Genomic DNA, 15,931 nt, shown 5'->3' on the forward strand with positions numbered 1-15,931 from the left:
ACATGCCAGTCCTTCACCTGCAGCGCCAGCATCCTTTATGGTTCTAGTCCTGGCTGTTTCACTTGAGTTATAGCACCCTGGGAAAGCTGCAGAGGATGGCTCAAGTCCTTGGGCCTTAAAACAAACAAACAAACAAACAAACAAAATCAAGAACGGGACAACGTACACCACATCCAGTTTCTTGTTTCTGCACAGTTGCTGGGTGTGCTTGTGTGCAATGCTATTTGTCTCTGGTGATTGCTGGCAGACAGATATTTTCTCTCTTGAAGCTGTTGCCTTGGACCATCCTTCGCAGCTCTCCCAGGCCACAAGCAGGGAGCTGGATGGGAAGTGGAGCAGCCAGGACGCAGACTGGCGCCCATATGTGATCCTAGCATTCACAAGGGGAGGATGAGCTAGTTGAGCTATTGCACCAGGCCCAGGCAGCAGCCTTTCTTAAGCATGAGCTTTCCTCTTATCTTCTAGGCCATCCATGATCCCTAAAGGAGCCAGTGCTGGATTGGAGGTTCTGGCGATGGACACTTATTATTATTTTCCCCCGACTTTAAATAAACAAAACAAGCAAACAAACAAACAAAAAGGACCTGGTACGGTAGCCTAATGGCTAAATCCTCGCCTTAGACATGCCAGGATCCCATATTGGCACAAGTTCATGTCCCGGCTGTTCCACTTCCCATTCAGTTCCCTGCTTGTGGCCTGTGAAAGCAGTAGAGAATGGACCAAAGCTTTGGGTTCCTGCACCCACATAGGAGACCTGGTAGAAGCTCTTGGCTTTGGATCAGCACAGCTGTGGCCTTTGTGGCCATTGGGGGAGTGAGCCAGTGGACAGAAGATCTTTCTCTCTGTTGCTCTTTCTCTCTGTAAATTTGCCTTTCCAATAAAAATAAAGAAATCTTTGAAAAATAAAAATAAAATTAAACTGCTCTGAGGTTAGCTCTATGTACCCACAAATTTCACATACGGAATCTTCACATACGAAGATTTAACTAACTGCTGATGGAAAATATTGCCCCTTATTACCCCCCAAGAAGATATACACCTTTTTTTCTTGGGCAATATTGTACAACTATTTACATTATCTTTACCTTGTAGTTGTTGTTGCTTTTGTTAAAGATATACTTATTTTCTTTACTTGAAAGGCAGAGCAGCAGAGATGTGGGGTGGGATGATAGAGAGGTCTTCCACGAAGAACGTGCACAGCTTATGTGGAAATTCTGTTCCATTTGACGTAAGAGATTTGAGCTTCCAAGAATGTTGGTGCGCACTATGTGCTTGGGACCAACCCCTCAAAATACTGAGAGTTGACTGCACTTGTAAGAGAAGTAGGAGTAAGTTCTGAAGGAGATGTAGGGGCTTCTAAAGATTGGCTTATTTACCTGAAAGGCATAGTGACAGCGTGAGAAAGTGAGAGAGAGATTTTCACCCGCTAGTTCACTCCCCAAATGGCTGCAGTGGTCAGAGCTGGGCCAGGCTGAAACCAAGAGGCTGGACTTGCTTCTGGGTCTCCCGTGTGGTGCTGTGATGCAGACCCTGGTCAGTGCGTGCTGCACACATGTCCTTCACCTGCTGATGTGTGGCCCACCAGCAGCCCCCCTGCATGTACTGCACCTTCTGAAACCTCATGTGTCCTGCAGCTTTGGAAATCAAGACAGACCGAGTCGTGAAGCAAAAGGCATCATTTGTTAAGCATCCCTGGTCGTGATTGTCGTGATTAGAGTACTTCAGCTCTTGTTTTGGGACCCGTTCTGTTCTTTCATTGAGCCATAGTTTCCATAGGATACGTAGTTTTGTCACAAACTTCTTATTACTTTAGGTATGCATAATACAGAATAAATTATTCTGAGATTAAAATCTTTTTCTCAAAAAATTGGTAGTGGCTCCTTGATGAATTACAATTTGCATGTGCTTTTTAAATCTCTTCCTCTCTCTTTCTCCCTGCCTCTCTCTTTGTCTCCTCTGTCCCTCACGCCATATACATCATAGAAACACGTACGCATGAGAAAATTGCCGGATATTAAATGTTCTTTTTCTTGGGAGTGTGGGTGTTACTTCTCCTCCTCTTCTTCATTCTGCCATCTAACCCCTCCATCTTTTGTGTGCTTTTAAAAAAAAATTCAGTATGTTTTCTTGTACTGAGCAGGAATTTTTTTTGAAGTAGAAATTTGATGAAGAAAAATCTAATGGAAGAAATATGGGTGGAAAATGCTGATCTCCTTGTTCTGGGCCTTTATAAATACCTCACTCGCTCCTGATGGCTGTGGGGGAATCGATCTTACCTGTTCACAGTGTTGGACCTGGGCCTAGAAAAGCCAATGTGTGCCTTGTGTTAGACTGGAGATCTGTCATGTGAACCTAAAATCCTTGGCCGAGTCTTGAAGTTCTTGTTCTGATGATGAAGACACGTACATTAAAACGCAAGTCAGGAGTTTGTAGACCTGGTTTACTTTGGAGGACACGGTTTTACTCTGTACCGCTTCCCTCTGGGATAGAGAGAGATTCTAAGATTGATGAAATGGAGTGACATGCTGCAGGTTCTGAGTGTGAGTTTATTTCTCCAAGTCACAGCCTGCAGCCCAGATCATATGTGCGCTAGAGGTGAAGTGCAGTGAGGTGATGTGGTAGGTTCTAATGGCAGGCCTGCTTTGGGAAAGCAAGACAAAACAAAGCAGTAGTTACTGTGTCAGTCAGTCATTCTTCTCAGAGGATGAACCCTTGAGTTCTTCGCATGGAGATTCATGGCTGTTTTCAGTGTGTGCGTCTATGAAATGTCCCTTCGGCAACGAAGACACACAGACTACATGGAACTTTCAGCTGCTACTGAACATATCAGCAATACTGTGTGCCTTAGGATACAGTGCACCCAATTTCAGTAAGAAAATAGGTGTTTCTTGAGCCACTTCTCATAATGTGGATTCCTCCCCGCCCCATTTGGAGAAATTGGAAGAATAAAGTGATTGGTCACACTTGTGATCATGAAGGAGATAGAATACTCTGCATGCAAGTAAGGGAGTGTCTGTGCAGTGCTTGGTTATTTTATCAAGTTTAGCTAAGATCTTTTCTAAGTATTCGCAAGAGTGATAAATGATAAAACTCTGAAAGTAAATCTTAAAAAGCTCACTCAATAAGTATAAATTAAAAATAGGACCTGGGTGGCTGACATATGGGGAAGGGGACCTGTTTTTTTCATATAGTCTTTTTGTTCAATTATTTTATTTATCTTAGTCCAAGTCCAAATTTTAAATAGCATGAGGTTATTTCCTGAGATGACCACTTGCAATGTTTTTACCTGAGACTTGCGATTGTTCTCAGATCTGTAAGTAACGTGTTAATGTTTGTGTTTCATGGGTTTTCCTTAGGAAATACTGTCTGTTGACTCCCTGTCTTGGAGGAAGAACAGTCTCACCTTCCTGTGTTCAACACACACCCTCCCCATATCCTGCCCTGTGCATGGAGTTTCATTGTCATGTTAGGTTGGTCAGTACTCAGTATGTACATTATTTGTCTATGCAAATGATAGTCACAGTTGAACCAGACAATGCACTGATTACTTTTCTTATTTGCCCTGAGATAATAATTGGGCTTTTAATTGTTGGGCTTTCTGCGTCTTTGTCTGTAATTCAGTCCAGGACCTTTGACCAGTCAGATGTAATTACTCTTTCCTTGCTTTGTGTTATTCTAGTTTGAATGTCAGATGGTGGTTTGACACCCACTCTCAGAATCCCAACATCCACTGAAGCTTATTTGGTTCATCTTCAAGGCCCCAGGGCTTTCTGAATGCTCTCTAAATGGCGGGACTTAGTGGGAGCCCTGCGTTTTGGGAATGGCTCTGCTTTTTTGAGTCAGTGGTTTCCTGTCTCCAGATGGATTGATTCCAGACAGAATATACTACATGGGAACATCTTAATTTGGCTTTTGCTAAGGAAAAGTTCTTTGTATGTATTGACAGACAGTCACAGGCCCTCCATGGGCTTGGTCTTGTCATGCAAGTTTCACCAACCAAGTTCAGCAGAATGTCATGATCATTGGTGTGCTGCTGGCTCAGTCCCTGTCTCGCTCAGTGGAGGGCAGGGCAGTGGTTGCCCTGGAAGCTATCATCGCTGCTCTGTTTTCTACAAGCTCTTCCCAAACCCTTCCTTTTCACAATCTCTGATTCTCACGTTCGCCAGTTATCAGGAGAAACTGGATCTGGCTTTGTGCTTGGGTTCCAGAAGCACGTTCATGTGCCATCAGCCTAGTGCAGAGAGCTGTGACATGGGATTGGCGCGCTCAGTAGTTCTCTCAGATACTGAAAGCTGTTTGAGCTTCGGGAAACCTACGAGCCAGTGATGAAAAACTTCGAGAGAGGTCGCTGTGATTTTACAGCAGTGTTGATTAATAATAGGTGAGCCATTTCTCTCTCCTCCCACAGTTTGCCAGTGATTTCATCTGTTTTTAACAGCTTTTAGCCATAGAAGTTTTTATTTCAGACGGGCAAAAGCCTGTGTTGTAAAAACCTCTTTGCAACCATAAAATATTGATCTCTTCTTACATGAAGTGTCAAGAAACACAGTGGAGGGCATTAGTCATGGTGGTAAGGCTGAGAATGTGGCCACTGAGTTTGACGGAAGATCTTCTCCTGCAGCTGATTTCTCTCTAGTTGCCAGGGTCCCAGAAACCTGTGTATTTAATTCATGGCTCACAGAAGGAATTTAAAGCACAGTCCTGGGTGAAGAATATAGTCTTACATTCCAATAATTTGATGATTCCTTTCTTAAGGGAGATCTCATTTCCCAGTGTTGAATTTTCCCTTTTTAAGTTGGAGGCTGGCATTTCTCTGGCCGCCTTCTCACCGGGTGGACTCAGACAGGAAGGCGAGCTTCTGGTGGTTCTGGTGGGACCGCATAATCCGAGGATGGAAGGTGGTCACCTGTGCTGTTGCTGGCTCTGCCTCATCGGCAGCCTTCCGTAGACGTTCTCTGCTCCCACCTTCCAGTCTCCATATTGTCCAGGGACTCTGAAAAATGACCAGTGCAGGGTCTCAGTGCCACGTAGAGAGCGCATCAGCACACAAGGGTTGGAAAGGAGCAGAGGCGCTGACAACGGTTAGCTCTCTTTGACAGTACAGCTCTTTTCAGCAGTGTGTGTTCTTTCAGTTTGCCAACACAAACCCAAGATACCAGACGCAGCAAGTCACGCAGGCGGGCTTTATTTACTCAACGGGAGGCAGCTGCAAGAGACCAGGGACTGTGGGTGTAATGGCCCTAGGGGACTGATGGATATGGCTGTCAGGCATAAGGCCATGGGTAGGAGCGGCAGGGCATTGGTGGGTACAAAATTATGGGGTCACGGTGGATTGGCAGGGAGGAAATTCTGAATCTAAAGGGAGCAAAACACGAGGTACAGACCAGCAAGCCTTGAAGAAGCCAGGACTCGAGGGAGGTAGAATAGCAGGGGGCTTCAAAATCTCTGGGCTTTAGTCACTCCTCGCAACAGCTGCTGCAGCCTCCCGAGAGAGAAAAAAGCTGAACTTTCTGCTCTTAATGAGGCCAGCTTTAACGGAGAATACTATAATGAGCAAAAGGCCATTGTAGCATTGAACTTGATATTTGAAAGCCTGAAGGAAGATGTTTTGGGGGGATATGGGTGTATCTGGAATAAATTAATCTCTAGCAAAAACAAGGTCCCTGTGCTTTAAATCCTTTGCTTTAGTAATGAGTTTTCTTAAAACATTGATTCATTTTGGTGGGTTTTTTTCCTAAGGGCAAGATATTCTATGTAATAATTGTTTTTTTCTTGTAATTTAGAATGGTATGTTTCAAATCATTTCAGGAAAAACAAAAGTAGCATTTAAAAAAAAACATTTATTTATTTTTATTGGAAAGCCAGATAAATAGGAGAGTAGACAGGGAGATCTGCCATCCAATGATTCACTCCCTGAGTGGCCACAATGGTCAGAGCTGAGCTGATCTGAAGCCAAGAGCCAGGATCTCTGTCTGGGTTTCTCCTACATGGGTGTAGGGTGCTAAGACTTTGGTCCGTCCTCAACTGCTTTCCAAGGCTACAAATGGGCAGCTTGTGGGGCTGCTGGGATTAGAACTGGCACCCACATGGGATCCTGGCAGGTGCAAGGCGAGGACTTTAGCCACTAGGCTACCGCACTGGGCCCAGAAGCATCTTTATCTGATTATCTTGTGGTGGTCCAACATATGGAAGCCTGAGTGGTTGATCAAATCTTGGAGACAATGTCTTAAAGTGACAACTCCTTTATTCCCTTATGTTTCTAAGTTGGGTGTTACAATTAAGAAGAGGTGAATGGGCCCAGTGTGATGGCTCAGTGGTTAAATTCTCACCTACCATGCTCAGGATCTCATATGGGAGCCATCTACCATCCAGCTCCCTGCCTGTGGTCTGGGAAAGCAGTTGAGGACGGCCCAAGGCCTTGGGACTCTGCATCCATGTGGGAGACCCGGAAGAAGCTCTTGGCTTCTGGCATCAGATCATCTCAGCCCTAGCCACCGCAGCCACTTCGGGAGTGAACCAGCAGAAGAAAGATCTTTTTTTCGTATCTCCTTCTTTCTGTAAATCTGTTTTTCCACTAAAAATAAATAAATACTAAAAAAAAAGAGGTGAATGACAAGAGTTTGAACAGGTTTTTACTTTCCCCATTGAAGTGCGTATCTCCTGTAGTAAGAATTATAGTCACCCAAGTGCTGTGCGCCAGAGATCTATGGTCATGTGTCACTTCATAATTAGAGACACATTCTGAGCAGTGCACCAGGTGATTTCATTGTTGGGGGCAAACTTCGACAGTGTTAGGTCGTTATGATGTCATTGGGGGATATAGTCTTTTGGGATTGCTGTTGTGTATGTGGTCTGACTGAGATGTCTTGAGGTAGCACATTGACTGTATTTGAAAAAAGGAAAGCCAAAGAGAGAGGTGTGCTTAGAGGTGGAACACCTAGCTCATCCGAAGTTTCAGGTTAGGGGAGCGAAAGAAGATGGGGAAAGGATTGGGTTCATGGGGAAGGTGCAGAAATTTTTGGTGCACTAAATATGTGTTAAGAACAGTGAGGCATTTTATCTGTGCAATTCCACAAGGAGAGAGACTTCAGTAAAAAGCTGAGCTCAACTCTGGGTACAGCAAAGTAAGCTGAGGGATTTCCACGCAAGAAGCAGAGTGATGGGACTGAGTGGGTGGAGTATCACTGAGCTGAAGGCACATCAAGGGCTTAAATCAGGGTTGGGGTGACGGACTTATTCAGCTATCAAGGATGAGAGATTCCGGCTAAGCTGGCACATCAGGATATTTATTTATTTATTTATTTATTTATTTGTTTATTTCTAAAACTGGACTCAACGAGTCTAAGGTCAAGGCCTTATGGAAAAGGGAGGCATAGTGGAGTCTAAGTGAAATTCGGTCCAAGAGCAAGTCTTATTTGGATAGAACTTGGACTTGCAGTTGGGACAGGGCCATGGGTGAAAACAGAAGGGAGCCAGGTTATCTGGCCCTACACACTCTGAAACAGCGTGTGGGTGTTTCTCATGACATTTTTAAAGAAAAGATGTATTTTCTTATTTGAAAGAAAAAATTACAGAGAAATAGAGAGAGATGGAGGAGAGGAAGATGGAGAAAGAAAGAGGGAGAAAGAAGAGAGCTGCCACTCATTGATTCCCTTCCCAGATGGCTATAATGGCAGGAGCTGGGACGGTCGTAACCAGGAGTGTCATTTGGGTCTTCCACAGGTGGCAAGTTCCCAAATGCTTGAACCATCTTCTGTTGCTTTTCCATGCATGTTAGCAGGAAGTTGGAAGCAGTCAGAAGTTGAACTGGTGCCTGGGTGGGATGGTGGCATCGCAGGCTGTAGCTTAGTGCTCTGCTGCAGTGGTGCCTTCCTGCCCCAACCCCGCACGAGTACTGCTACACCAATTGCCTGCCTCAGGTGTGCTCCTTCTTAGTACATGAGTATAAGAACTTTGCTTAGATGTTGCAGACTTTTTTTTTTTTTTGGCTATGTGGATTGCACGTGTGAGGAACTTTACCTTCCTCCCCTTCCTCCCAGACTTCTAATAGCATTGTGGCTGGAGGGCGAATGACTCCTTAGGTACACAGTTCCTCACACTACTGCTAACTGCTGAGTAGGTACACAGGTGAGTCTGTCAGCTTGTTACGAGGAGTCCCAGGTTTGTTCTCACTGGTGCAGGCTCTAAGTCCAGTTTTTACTGCTGGCACCACCTGCACAAGACCTGCCTGGCAGCCGTGAGGAGCCGTTGGTCATTCCCTCTTCACTTTGCTGACAGAGGTGAGCAGAGGTGGGACACCGGCCCTTCTCCACTGTCTGAATCCCTGAGGCAGGCTTTGTGTCTTTCTGCTTTATGGCTCTGCACCGGGAGTCTTTGCTGTGACGCTGTACCATGAGCCAGAATACGAATCGCCCACTTGCTACCCAGCAGTTAGTAGTAGACAGCACTCCCTCTAAAGCTCTGTGCCCACTCCCCCAGTGACTAATTCTAGACCCGGCCCCCTTAAATTTAACTGTCTCCTCTTCAAACCCTGTAATCATACTACAGGTTGGTAGGATTGTCTTTGACCCTGTGGATTGGAATGTGGACTTTCCCCTGCCAGATTAAAAGTCCAAGTTCTTTGCCATGCCTCATATGTATTCTTTTTTTTTTAATTTATTTTTTATTGGAAAGTCAGATATACAGAGAGGAGGAGAGACAGAGAGAAAGATTATCTGTCTGTTGATTCACTCCCCAAGTGGCTTCAGATGAGCTAATCTGAAGCCAGGAGCCTGGAGCTAGGAGCTTCTTCTGGGTCTCCCATGTGGGTGCAGGGTCCCAAGGATTTAGGTCATCTTTGACTGCTTTCCCAGGCCACAAGCAGGAAGCTGGATGGGAGGTGGGGCCACTGGGATGGGAAGTGGGGTCACCAGTACCCTTATGGAATACTGGCATGTGCAAGGCGAGGACTTTAGCTTCTAGGCTATTGCATTGGGCCCACCTTATATATATATATATATTCTAACTTGATTTGATCAATTCCTATCTTTGGCCACTACACCAAGCTAGCGTTTTTGAGTAACCAACATTAGAATGTGATGTACTGCCTTTCTTCTCAAATTCTGATGTCCTTCTGTTTCTCTAGAGTGATCGTTAACCTGTACTGCCATCCAGCTCTGAGTGCATTCAATCTCAGGTGTATGCGTCAGTATTCTTTTTGATGCTCAGGGTCAAAGACAGAAAAGGAGTCCAATGTATACTCATTTTTAAAAACATGTTAATTGCTGATGATTGAGAATAAAAGCCCTTTATGAAGACACAGGTACTTTCTTCAGCAACTTCTGAACTTACCACACATCCTCCGCCATGGCCTTAGCTGATCTTTAATTGTTTAAAAGCCTTTTTGGATTAATTCCTCATTGATGTGTGTGTTGGTACCAAAGAGTTGGTATTTTTTGGAGAGCATGTGCACTGTTGTGCACTGGCAGTATTAATTTTCATGAATTCCACCAGAGAATATGTTTTATTCTGCTGTAGGTATTTATTTTTTCCAATAGTTGGTGGAAGATGAATTTTACTCCATTTTTTTATATTGATTTTTTTCTTTCATTTTTGTAGGCACAGAGGTAGAGAGAGAAAAAGAAAGGAAAGGGTAGGGGGAGAAATTTCCCATTTGTCATTTTACTCTTCAGAGACCCCCAACTCCACAGCTGGGTCAATTGGGTACCAGAATCTGGGTCTCCATATAGGTGGCGAGGACCCAAATACTTGTTTCATCACTGCCTCCCAAGGTATGCACTGGCAGAAAACTGGAATGGTGGACAGAGCTGGACCTGAACCCAAGCTGGGATGTAGGGTCTCAAGCAGCAGTGTTAACACCTGCCCCGTTCTTACAAACAGCGTTCACACAATTGCAAGAAACTCTGTGTTACCTATTGTGGTGCTGTTTTGGTCCTTCCTTCCCAGTTCCAGAAAGCAACTCTTTCCGACTGGCTCCCTGTTCACACAGTCAAGACACAGTGGCTCACCAAAAGCATCACTTCTGTCTGCCCATGATCATGTTTCAAAGGTTTTCCAGTTAATTCCGAGGATCACTCACAATTATAATCTTGTCAAGCCTTTTTTTTATTTCTGGATGTGTTTGTTAATTCACCTCCAGCCTCCAGTGGTCTGTGACATAGTGCTATTACCAGCTGTTTTGCCTTTAACAGCTTCTTGTCTACCATCTTGACTAAGACTAATCCATTGCATTTTGATGAAACTGATCATTTTGTATTAAAAAAATCCCATATATTTGTTCTGACTATTTTTGCACAATTTTCCCTTTTGTGCTTTTTTCCCTTCCCAGTTCATCTTGCAACACATTTGCATTTCCCCTTTTAACTTCCTCTTACTTTTTTAAAAAAAAACTGTCTATCTTTGTCTCTTTTATTTCTCTTGCTCTGTTACACACAGCACCCCATCGGAAACGGAAGCTGATTACAGGAGGCGGTGAAATAAATTTTCTTTTAGAACTAGCTAGCCCTACTGCAGTCTACTTTTTCATAAAATGAAAAGGGTGGTACCTCCATTTGGAAGTCCTCTGCATGCATAGTTCCTGGGCTGAAAAAAACCTCAGGATTTGCAGGTCTCTGTAACTTGCTTGCAGATAATGCTAAATTTATCTGGTTAATTCAAACTTTGAGACCCAAGTTCTCTTGGACTTACTAATTAACTTCGGGAGGAGTTAGAGGGAGTTAATAGGCAGCTAGGAAATGCCCTTGCTGGAATAAGGAACCAGGTGTTTGTAGGAAATCCGCTGGATGAATAGAAGACATTGCCCCAAGAAAATGGAAAGGTTGTTTATGCAACACAACAGGTCCCTTACCCATAGGTAACCGACCAGAACATGCTACAAAGCAGCATATTCTTAACTGTCAATATCTCTCAAGTGGTCGTGAAGGAAATGTTTGTTACCTGGTCAGTAATTGTGACCGCCTCGGAAAGGCAGAAAAACAAAACAACAAAAAACAAAAGTGAGCTCCTGATGTATGGAATTTGTGTAGGAGAACTGATGGTTGATAAGCACTCCTTTTGCAAACACCGATCAGCTCCTGGTACTCACACCATGCTGCACGATTCCTTGGGTTCTTCCCCTGGCTGAGCGGGAGTCTGTACTGAGTTTGTCAGTAAAATCTACTGTCCCTCGCTTCTGTCGGCATCATAATTCTTCATCATTGTTAAGATAGAGAACCCAGTCAGATTCCTGTAGCAGTATCTCCTTTTCTTTTCCTAGGTACTGACTTTAACATCGATAGCCTCCCTCTGCCTCGGAAAGCCCACCACGACTGGGCCCTTTTCCATGAGGAGTCGCCGAAAAACAACTACAAACTCTTTCACGAGCCGGTCATCACCTTGTTCAACTACACCGCTACGTTCAGCAGGCACTCGCACCTGCCGCTCACCACCCAGTACCTGGAGGGCCTAGGAGCCCTGATGTCCCTTCATTATCACGTCCCTCTGCAGTCCAAAAACGACCTTAGGAAAAGACTTGCCCCACTGGCCTACGTGCAGTCAGACTGTGACCCGCCATCGGACAGGGACAGCTTCGTCCGCGAGCTCATGACCTACATCGAGGTGGATTCCTACGGAGAGTGTTTGCGTAACAGACATCTCCCTCCGCACTTGGAAAACCCAGCCTCGATGGACACTGAGGGCTTTTACAGGATCATGGCCCAGTACAAGTTTATCCTTGCCTTTGAGAATGCGGTCTGCGACGACTACATCACAGAGAAGCTCTGGAGACCCCTGAAACTGGGCGTCGTCCCCGTGTATTACGGCTCCCCCAGCATCGCAGACTGGCTCCCCAGTAACAGGAGTGCCATCCTTGTGTCCCAGTTTGCTCACCCCAGAGAGCTGGCAAGTTACATCAGACGGCTGGACTCTGATGACCAGCTGTATACGGCCTACCTGGAGTGGAAGCTCAAGGGGGAGATCTCCAACCAGCGGCTCCTGACAGCCCTCCGGGAACGCAAGTGGGGTGTGCAGGACATCAGCCAGGACAGTTACATCGATTCCTTTGAGTGTATGGTGTGCAACAAGGTGTGGGAGAACCTGAGGCTTCTGGAAAAGGTAAGTAGGTCTGGGTCCGCCCAGCTGGCCTCCTGTTCATCTGTGCTGTTCTCAGTGGATGCTGTACTTCCGTCTGTGGCTGCTGCATCTCCACTGCTCTCTGTTCCTTCAGACCCTGGGCTCTGCCAGGTCATGTTTTTCTTTATTGCCTCATGAATTGCATTGGAGTTTGCACGTTAGGTCCTTCCTCCCGAAGGTTTCCATGCTTCTTCACTGTTCCTTCTAGCTGACACCTGTGCTGCAGGTGCCACACAGTGATACAAGGAGGGAAAGTCCCCCAAATAAAAGGTAAGAATGCTGTGCGTCATCCTCACGGTCAATTGTTGAAGGATTGTATCCCCAAAACCAGACCACCAAATTTCCGAGGTCCCCGAATCTCAAACATTCTCTGCTGAGAGTTTTGCAGAAGGCAGACTTTCTGCTGAGATTGCGGGCCACCTTGTAGGCACAGCATGCCTTGGGGAACTGTGAGGCATCCTATCATATTCCCCTTCCTTTAGTGATTGTGGCCTGAATGTATCTGAGTACAAAGAAATTTCTGTTAGATTTCTCCTCTAGTTAGATCTGTTTGTTTACCAGCATTGGTTCCTGTAACTCATGTTTACTTATCCTGTTGCCTGAGACCTGGTGATTGTTTTCCAAATCCCTTGTGATCTATTGTTAGAATAGCTTGTATGCTCTTGTTTAATTAGCTAGTAACTTTTATCCGCCTGCTTGCTCTGCCAAAATTATGGTGTAAGTTGCTCAGTATAACTCAATAAAGTGTGCATTGGTTCATCTCGCCTTTGCATCCTCTGTGTCCCATTTTCTTCTTGGCTTTCACATTCAGAGGGACCCTTGAGAGTCAGTCCTTTAAACTCCCCATCGATGCTCTGGCACAGGAGCAACGTGGTTTCTTCCAGGCCCTTTACACTCACAGCCTAACATTTTAAAACTCATCTTCATTTTGTGTATAGAACATACTTCATCTCTCTTGTTATTTTCTCTTTTCAAAGATTTATTTATTTGAAGGGCAGAGTGGTGTCGTGTGGTGTGGGTAGGGCGAAGAGGGAGGGAGAGATCTGTCCCTCCACTGGTTCACTCCCAGATGCTTTCAGCAGCCAGGAACGGATCAGGTTGAAGCCAGGAACCTGAAACTCTGTCTCTATGCCCCTCGTGAGTGACAGGGTCCCAGGCACCTGAGGCATCACCTGTTGGTTTCCTAGATGCATTGTTCGCAGCACGCTGGATCAGAAACAAAGCAGCAAGGACTTGAACGGTGCTCCAATAAGGGATGCTGGCACTGCAGTGGTTTAACGTGCTGTGCCACAACACGAGCACCTCTCTTGTTCTCGCTCTGTTTGTTTCACTTACAATGCTTGTTGAAATACATTGATTATCTTTTATTCAAAATGCTTGGGACCAAAAGTATTTCACATTTTGGAGTTTTTTCAGATTTCAGAATATTTGCATCCTTTTTAATTAAGCATCTCTACTCCAAAAACCTGAAAGTCAACATGGACCAAAACGTGAGATCTTTTTGAACATATGGTGTCAGTGCTTGACAAGTTTTGGATTTCAGAGGGTTTCTAATGTTTGGGTAGGGATGCTCAACCTGAATGTACACAGACAGTTCAGAGAATGGTGGGGCTAATCCTTAAAAAATGTTCTTGGATTATTATCATTCACTTTCTTAGTGTTTCTCAATTCTTAGGTTGATCTTGCTATGTTTGTTTGTTTATTTATAATGGGAATGTTCTGATATTACATATAACTGATTCTGTTAAAGGAAGTTTGTATTGAAACAAAAAGAGTGATTTCAACTTTTTGAGATTTTAAAAAATACCAAGTGGCCCATGTTTGTAACCCAGCATCTCTTTGTCTCACTCCATAGACCAAATTGCTTTTTAATTCTTTCAAGGTAAGTGATTTTGTTAAGTATTTAAATGCCTAATTTGGCTTTCATTAATTTCAGGTTAAACATAAACCTAAACAAAACATGAAATTACTTTTGTTTAATGTATCGTATTTATCCTATATTGGGCTTTCATAAACTACATATTTTATGTTTAGATAAATTTGTAATGCTTTGATTTTAGTAGTTGTGACAAATTTTTTGGTTATATTTTTATTTTGAAATTTTGAATTTTGTGGTACAATTTACTGGGATTCCTCTCCCCCAAGACTCCCACCCCCCGACAGATTTTTCCCATGTTGGTACAATTATAGCCCTTCATAAGGAATCATAAATCCATCAGTTTGTTATTTATAAGTGTGCCCCGACATTGCTGTCAGACAGTCCAGCATCCCATTGTCTACACATTTCCGAAAGTTTCATTGGGAGTCATCCATCTTTTGTTTGGAAGCAGGGATGCATGTTGCATTGTACCCCCACATCTGGATATAGTAGTCCCTAGAACTCCATCACTCTACATTCCCATAAATGGGAAGCATTCAAGCCCAGCTCAACGCATGCACAGCTCACTGTTGTCCCTGTACAAAATGGTGCCTGATGTGCCACTACTGGAGTTCTTGATCTGCTGGCTGTCAGGTCTGAGGGCTATCCAAACCTATCTTGGGTGGAACCTGTAGGATGCCACGTTGTTGCAGTTCACTGAGTCAGAAATGAGTTCATTCTCAGCTCCATGCATGCACAGTACTGTCCCATAGCCTTTGCCTCCCTACACAAAATGGTGCCTGATTTGCTTTGGGGGGCGGAATGGGCTGTGACATCCACCCTTTTCCTGTACTGGGATCTGCTGCTGTATCTCTGCTCCTGGTCAGATCAGAAAGACCATCAGAGCAGGAAGTTCTTTGTCTGGGTTCACCTCCTGAACTCACGGTGAGCTACCTTTCCCACCCTGTTGGTGGAGTTCCAGCTAGTGGTGGAGTTCAGATCACCTTTCATTGAATGCTGCTGGGGTATCAGTCACTGCAACACTGCACTGTTGTTGTCGCTGCTTTCATGTGTCTGTCAGTCTCCGGGTGCCCCTCTGCTGTCGTTCCATCCTCTCCTATTTCCTGGAATTTGCAGTCTTTGCTTCACATTGGCTAATGTTTTTCCATCTGTTTATATGTGTCCTTACCCTATTCTGCCATCTTGATTCTCCATGCTTCAGTTTTTTTTCCCTGTGTCTGCAACGAGGGAAGTGAGTACACTCTTTGCTTCATACTACATCAGCACTGGGGATAGAGGACAGTCATCTGATGTTGCCTTAGAGACCCCAGTGCAGGGAACAGTGTTCCAGTGGTGTTGCTAGAATAGTTTTGATAGTTCTGAGATATTGTTGGCTTTGTTGCTCCAGGGTTGAGAAAATCTTTCCAAGGTCTATTGGTTGATTAAGTCTGCCTTACTGCATCCACAGGCCTAGGAACATGTTGCAAAGCTTGGCCAGGAGAGTGGTCTAACTTGTTCTGTTTTCCATTCTCCGACAAAGCACTTGATGTCCTCTGCTGGCCTAGATGAGCTGGCTTTCCTGTCCCTCATGTGCATCTGGGCATGCTGTCCACTGTGCAGACATCAGCAACTCAGACTGCATGTATTGTGATTTTTCCCCCTGTGGCAGGGGTTTGGATCCAGCCATTTATCTGGAAACTCCCCCGAGAAAGGCTTACCTGAGGGATAACTCAGACTTTTGTGTGCTCCAGCCTGTCAGGTTGGGTCTGTCACCTGCACCAGCCAGTGTGCATACCAGGTCATAAAAATGCCAGGTCATTTTTACCCAAGCCCTGTTTCCCATGCAAACCAACAGGTACTGCAGCCCAGCCCAGTCAGCCTGCCACCAACCCAGTCCTCACACATATCATGGAGTTCCATGGCCTAGTCAGGGTGATTCCCAGTAACCCTCACCAGGTCCACCCC

At 44.9% G+C, this 15,931-nt stretch overlaps 1 protein-coding gene across 2 annotated transcripts in view; it reads left to right on the plus strand.

Annotated features, from left to right (window-relative positions):
- Positions 1-15,931, plus strand: part of FUT10 (fucosyltransferase 10) — a 439,987-nt gene that overhangs the window by 43,160 nt on the left and 380,896 nt on the right. For both annotated transcript variants that reach the window (XR_009246242.1, XM_004592706.4), the window contains exon 4: positions 11,255-12,090. Coding sequence is in view for 1 of the 2 variants with exons in the window: in XM_004592706.4 (XP_004592763.2) it covers positions 11,255-12,090 (836 nt within the window). In the remaining variant the exon portion in view is untranslated. The remainder of the gene's footprint in view (positions 1-11,254; positions 12,091-15,931) is intronic.

This window comes from Ochotona princeps, chromosome 11 (assembly GCF_030435755.1).
Source record: "Ochotona princeps isolate mOchPri1 chromosome 11, mOchPri1.hap1, whole genome shotgun sequence".
In the NCBI taxonomy this organism is placed as follows: Eukaryota; Metazoa; Chordata; class Mammalia; order Lagomorpha; family Ochotonidae; genus Ochotona; species Ochotona princeps.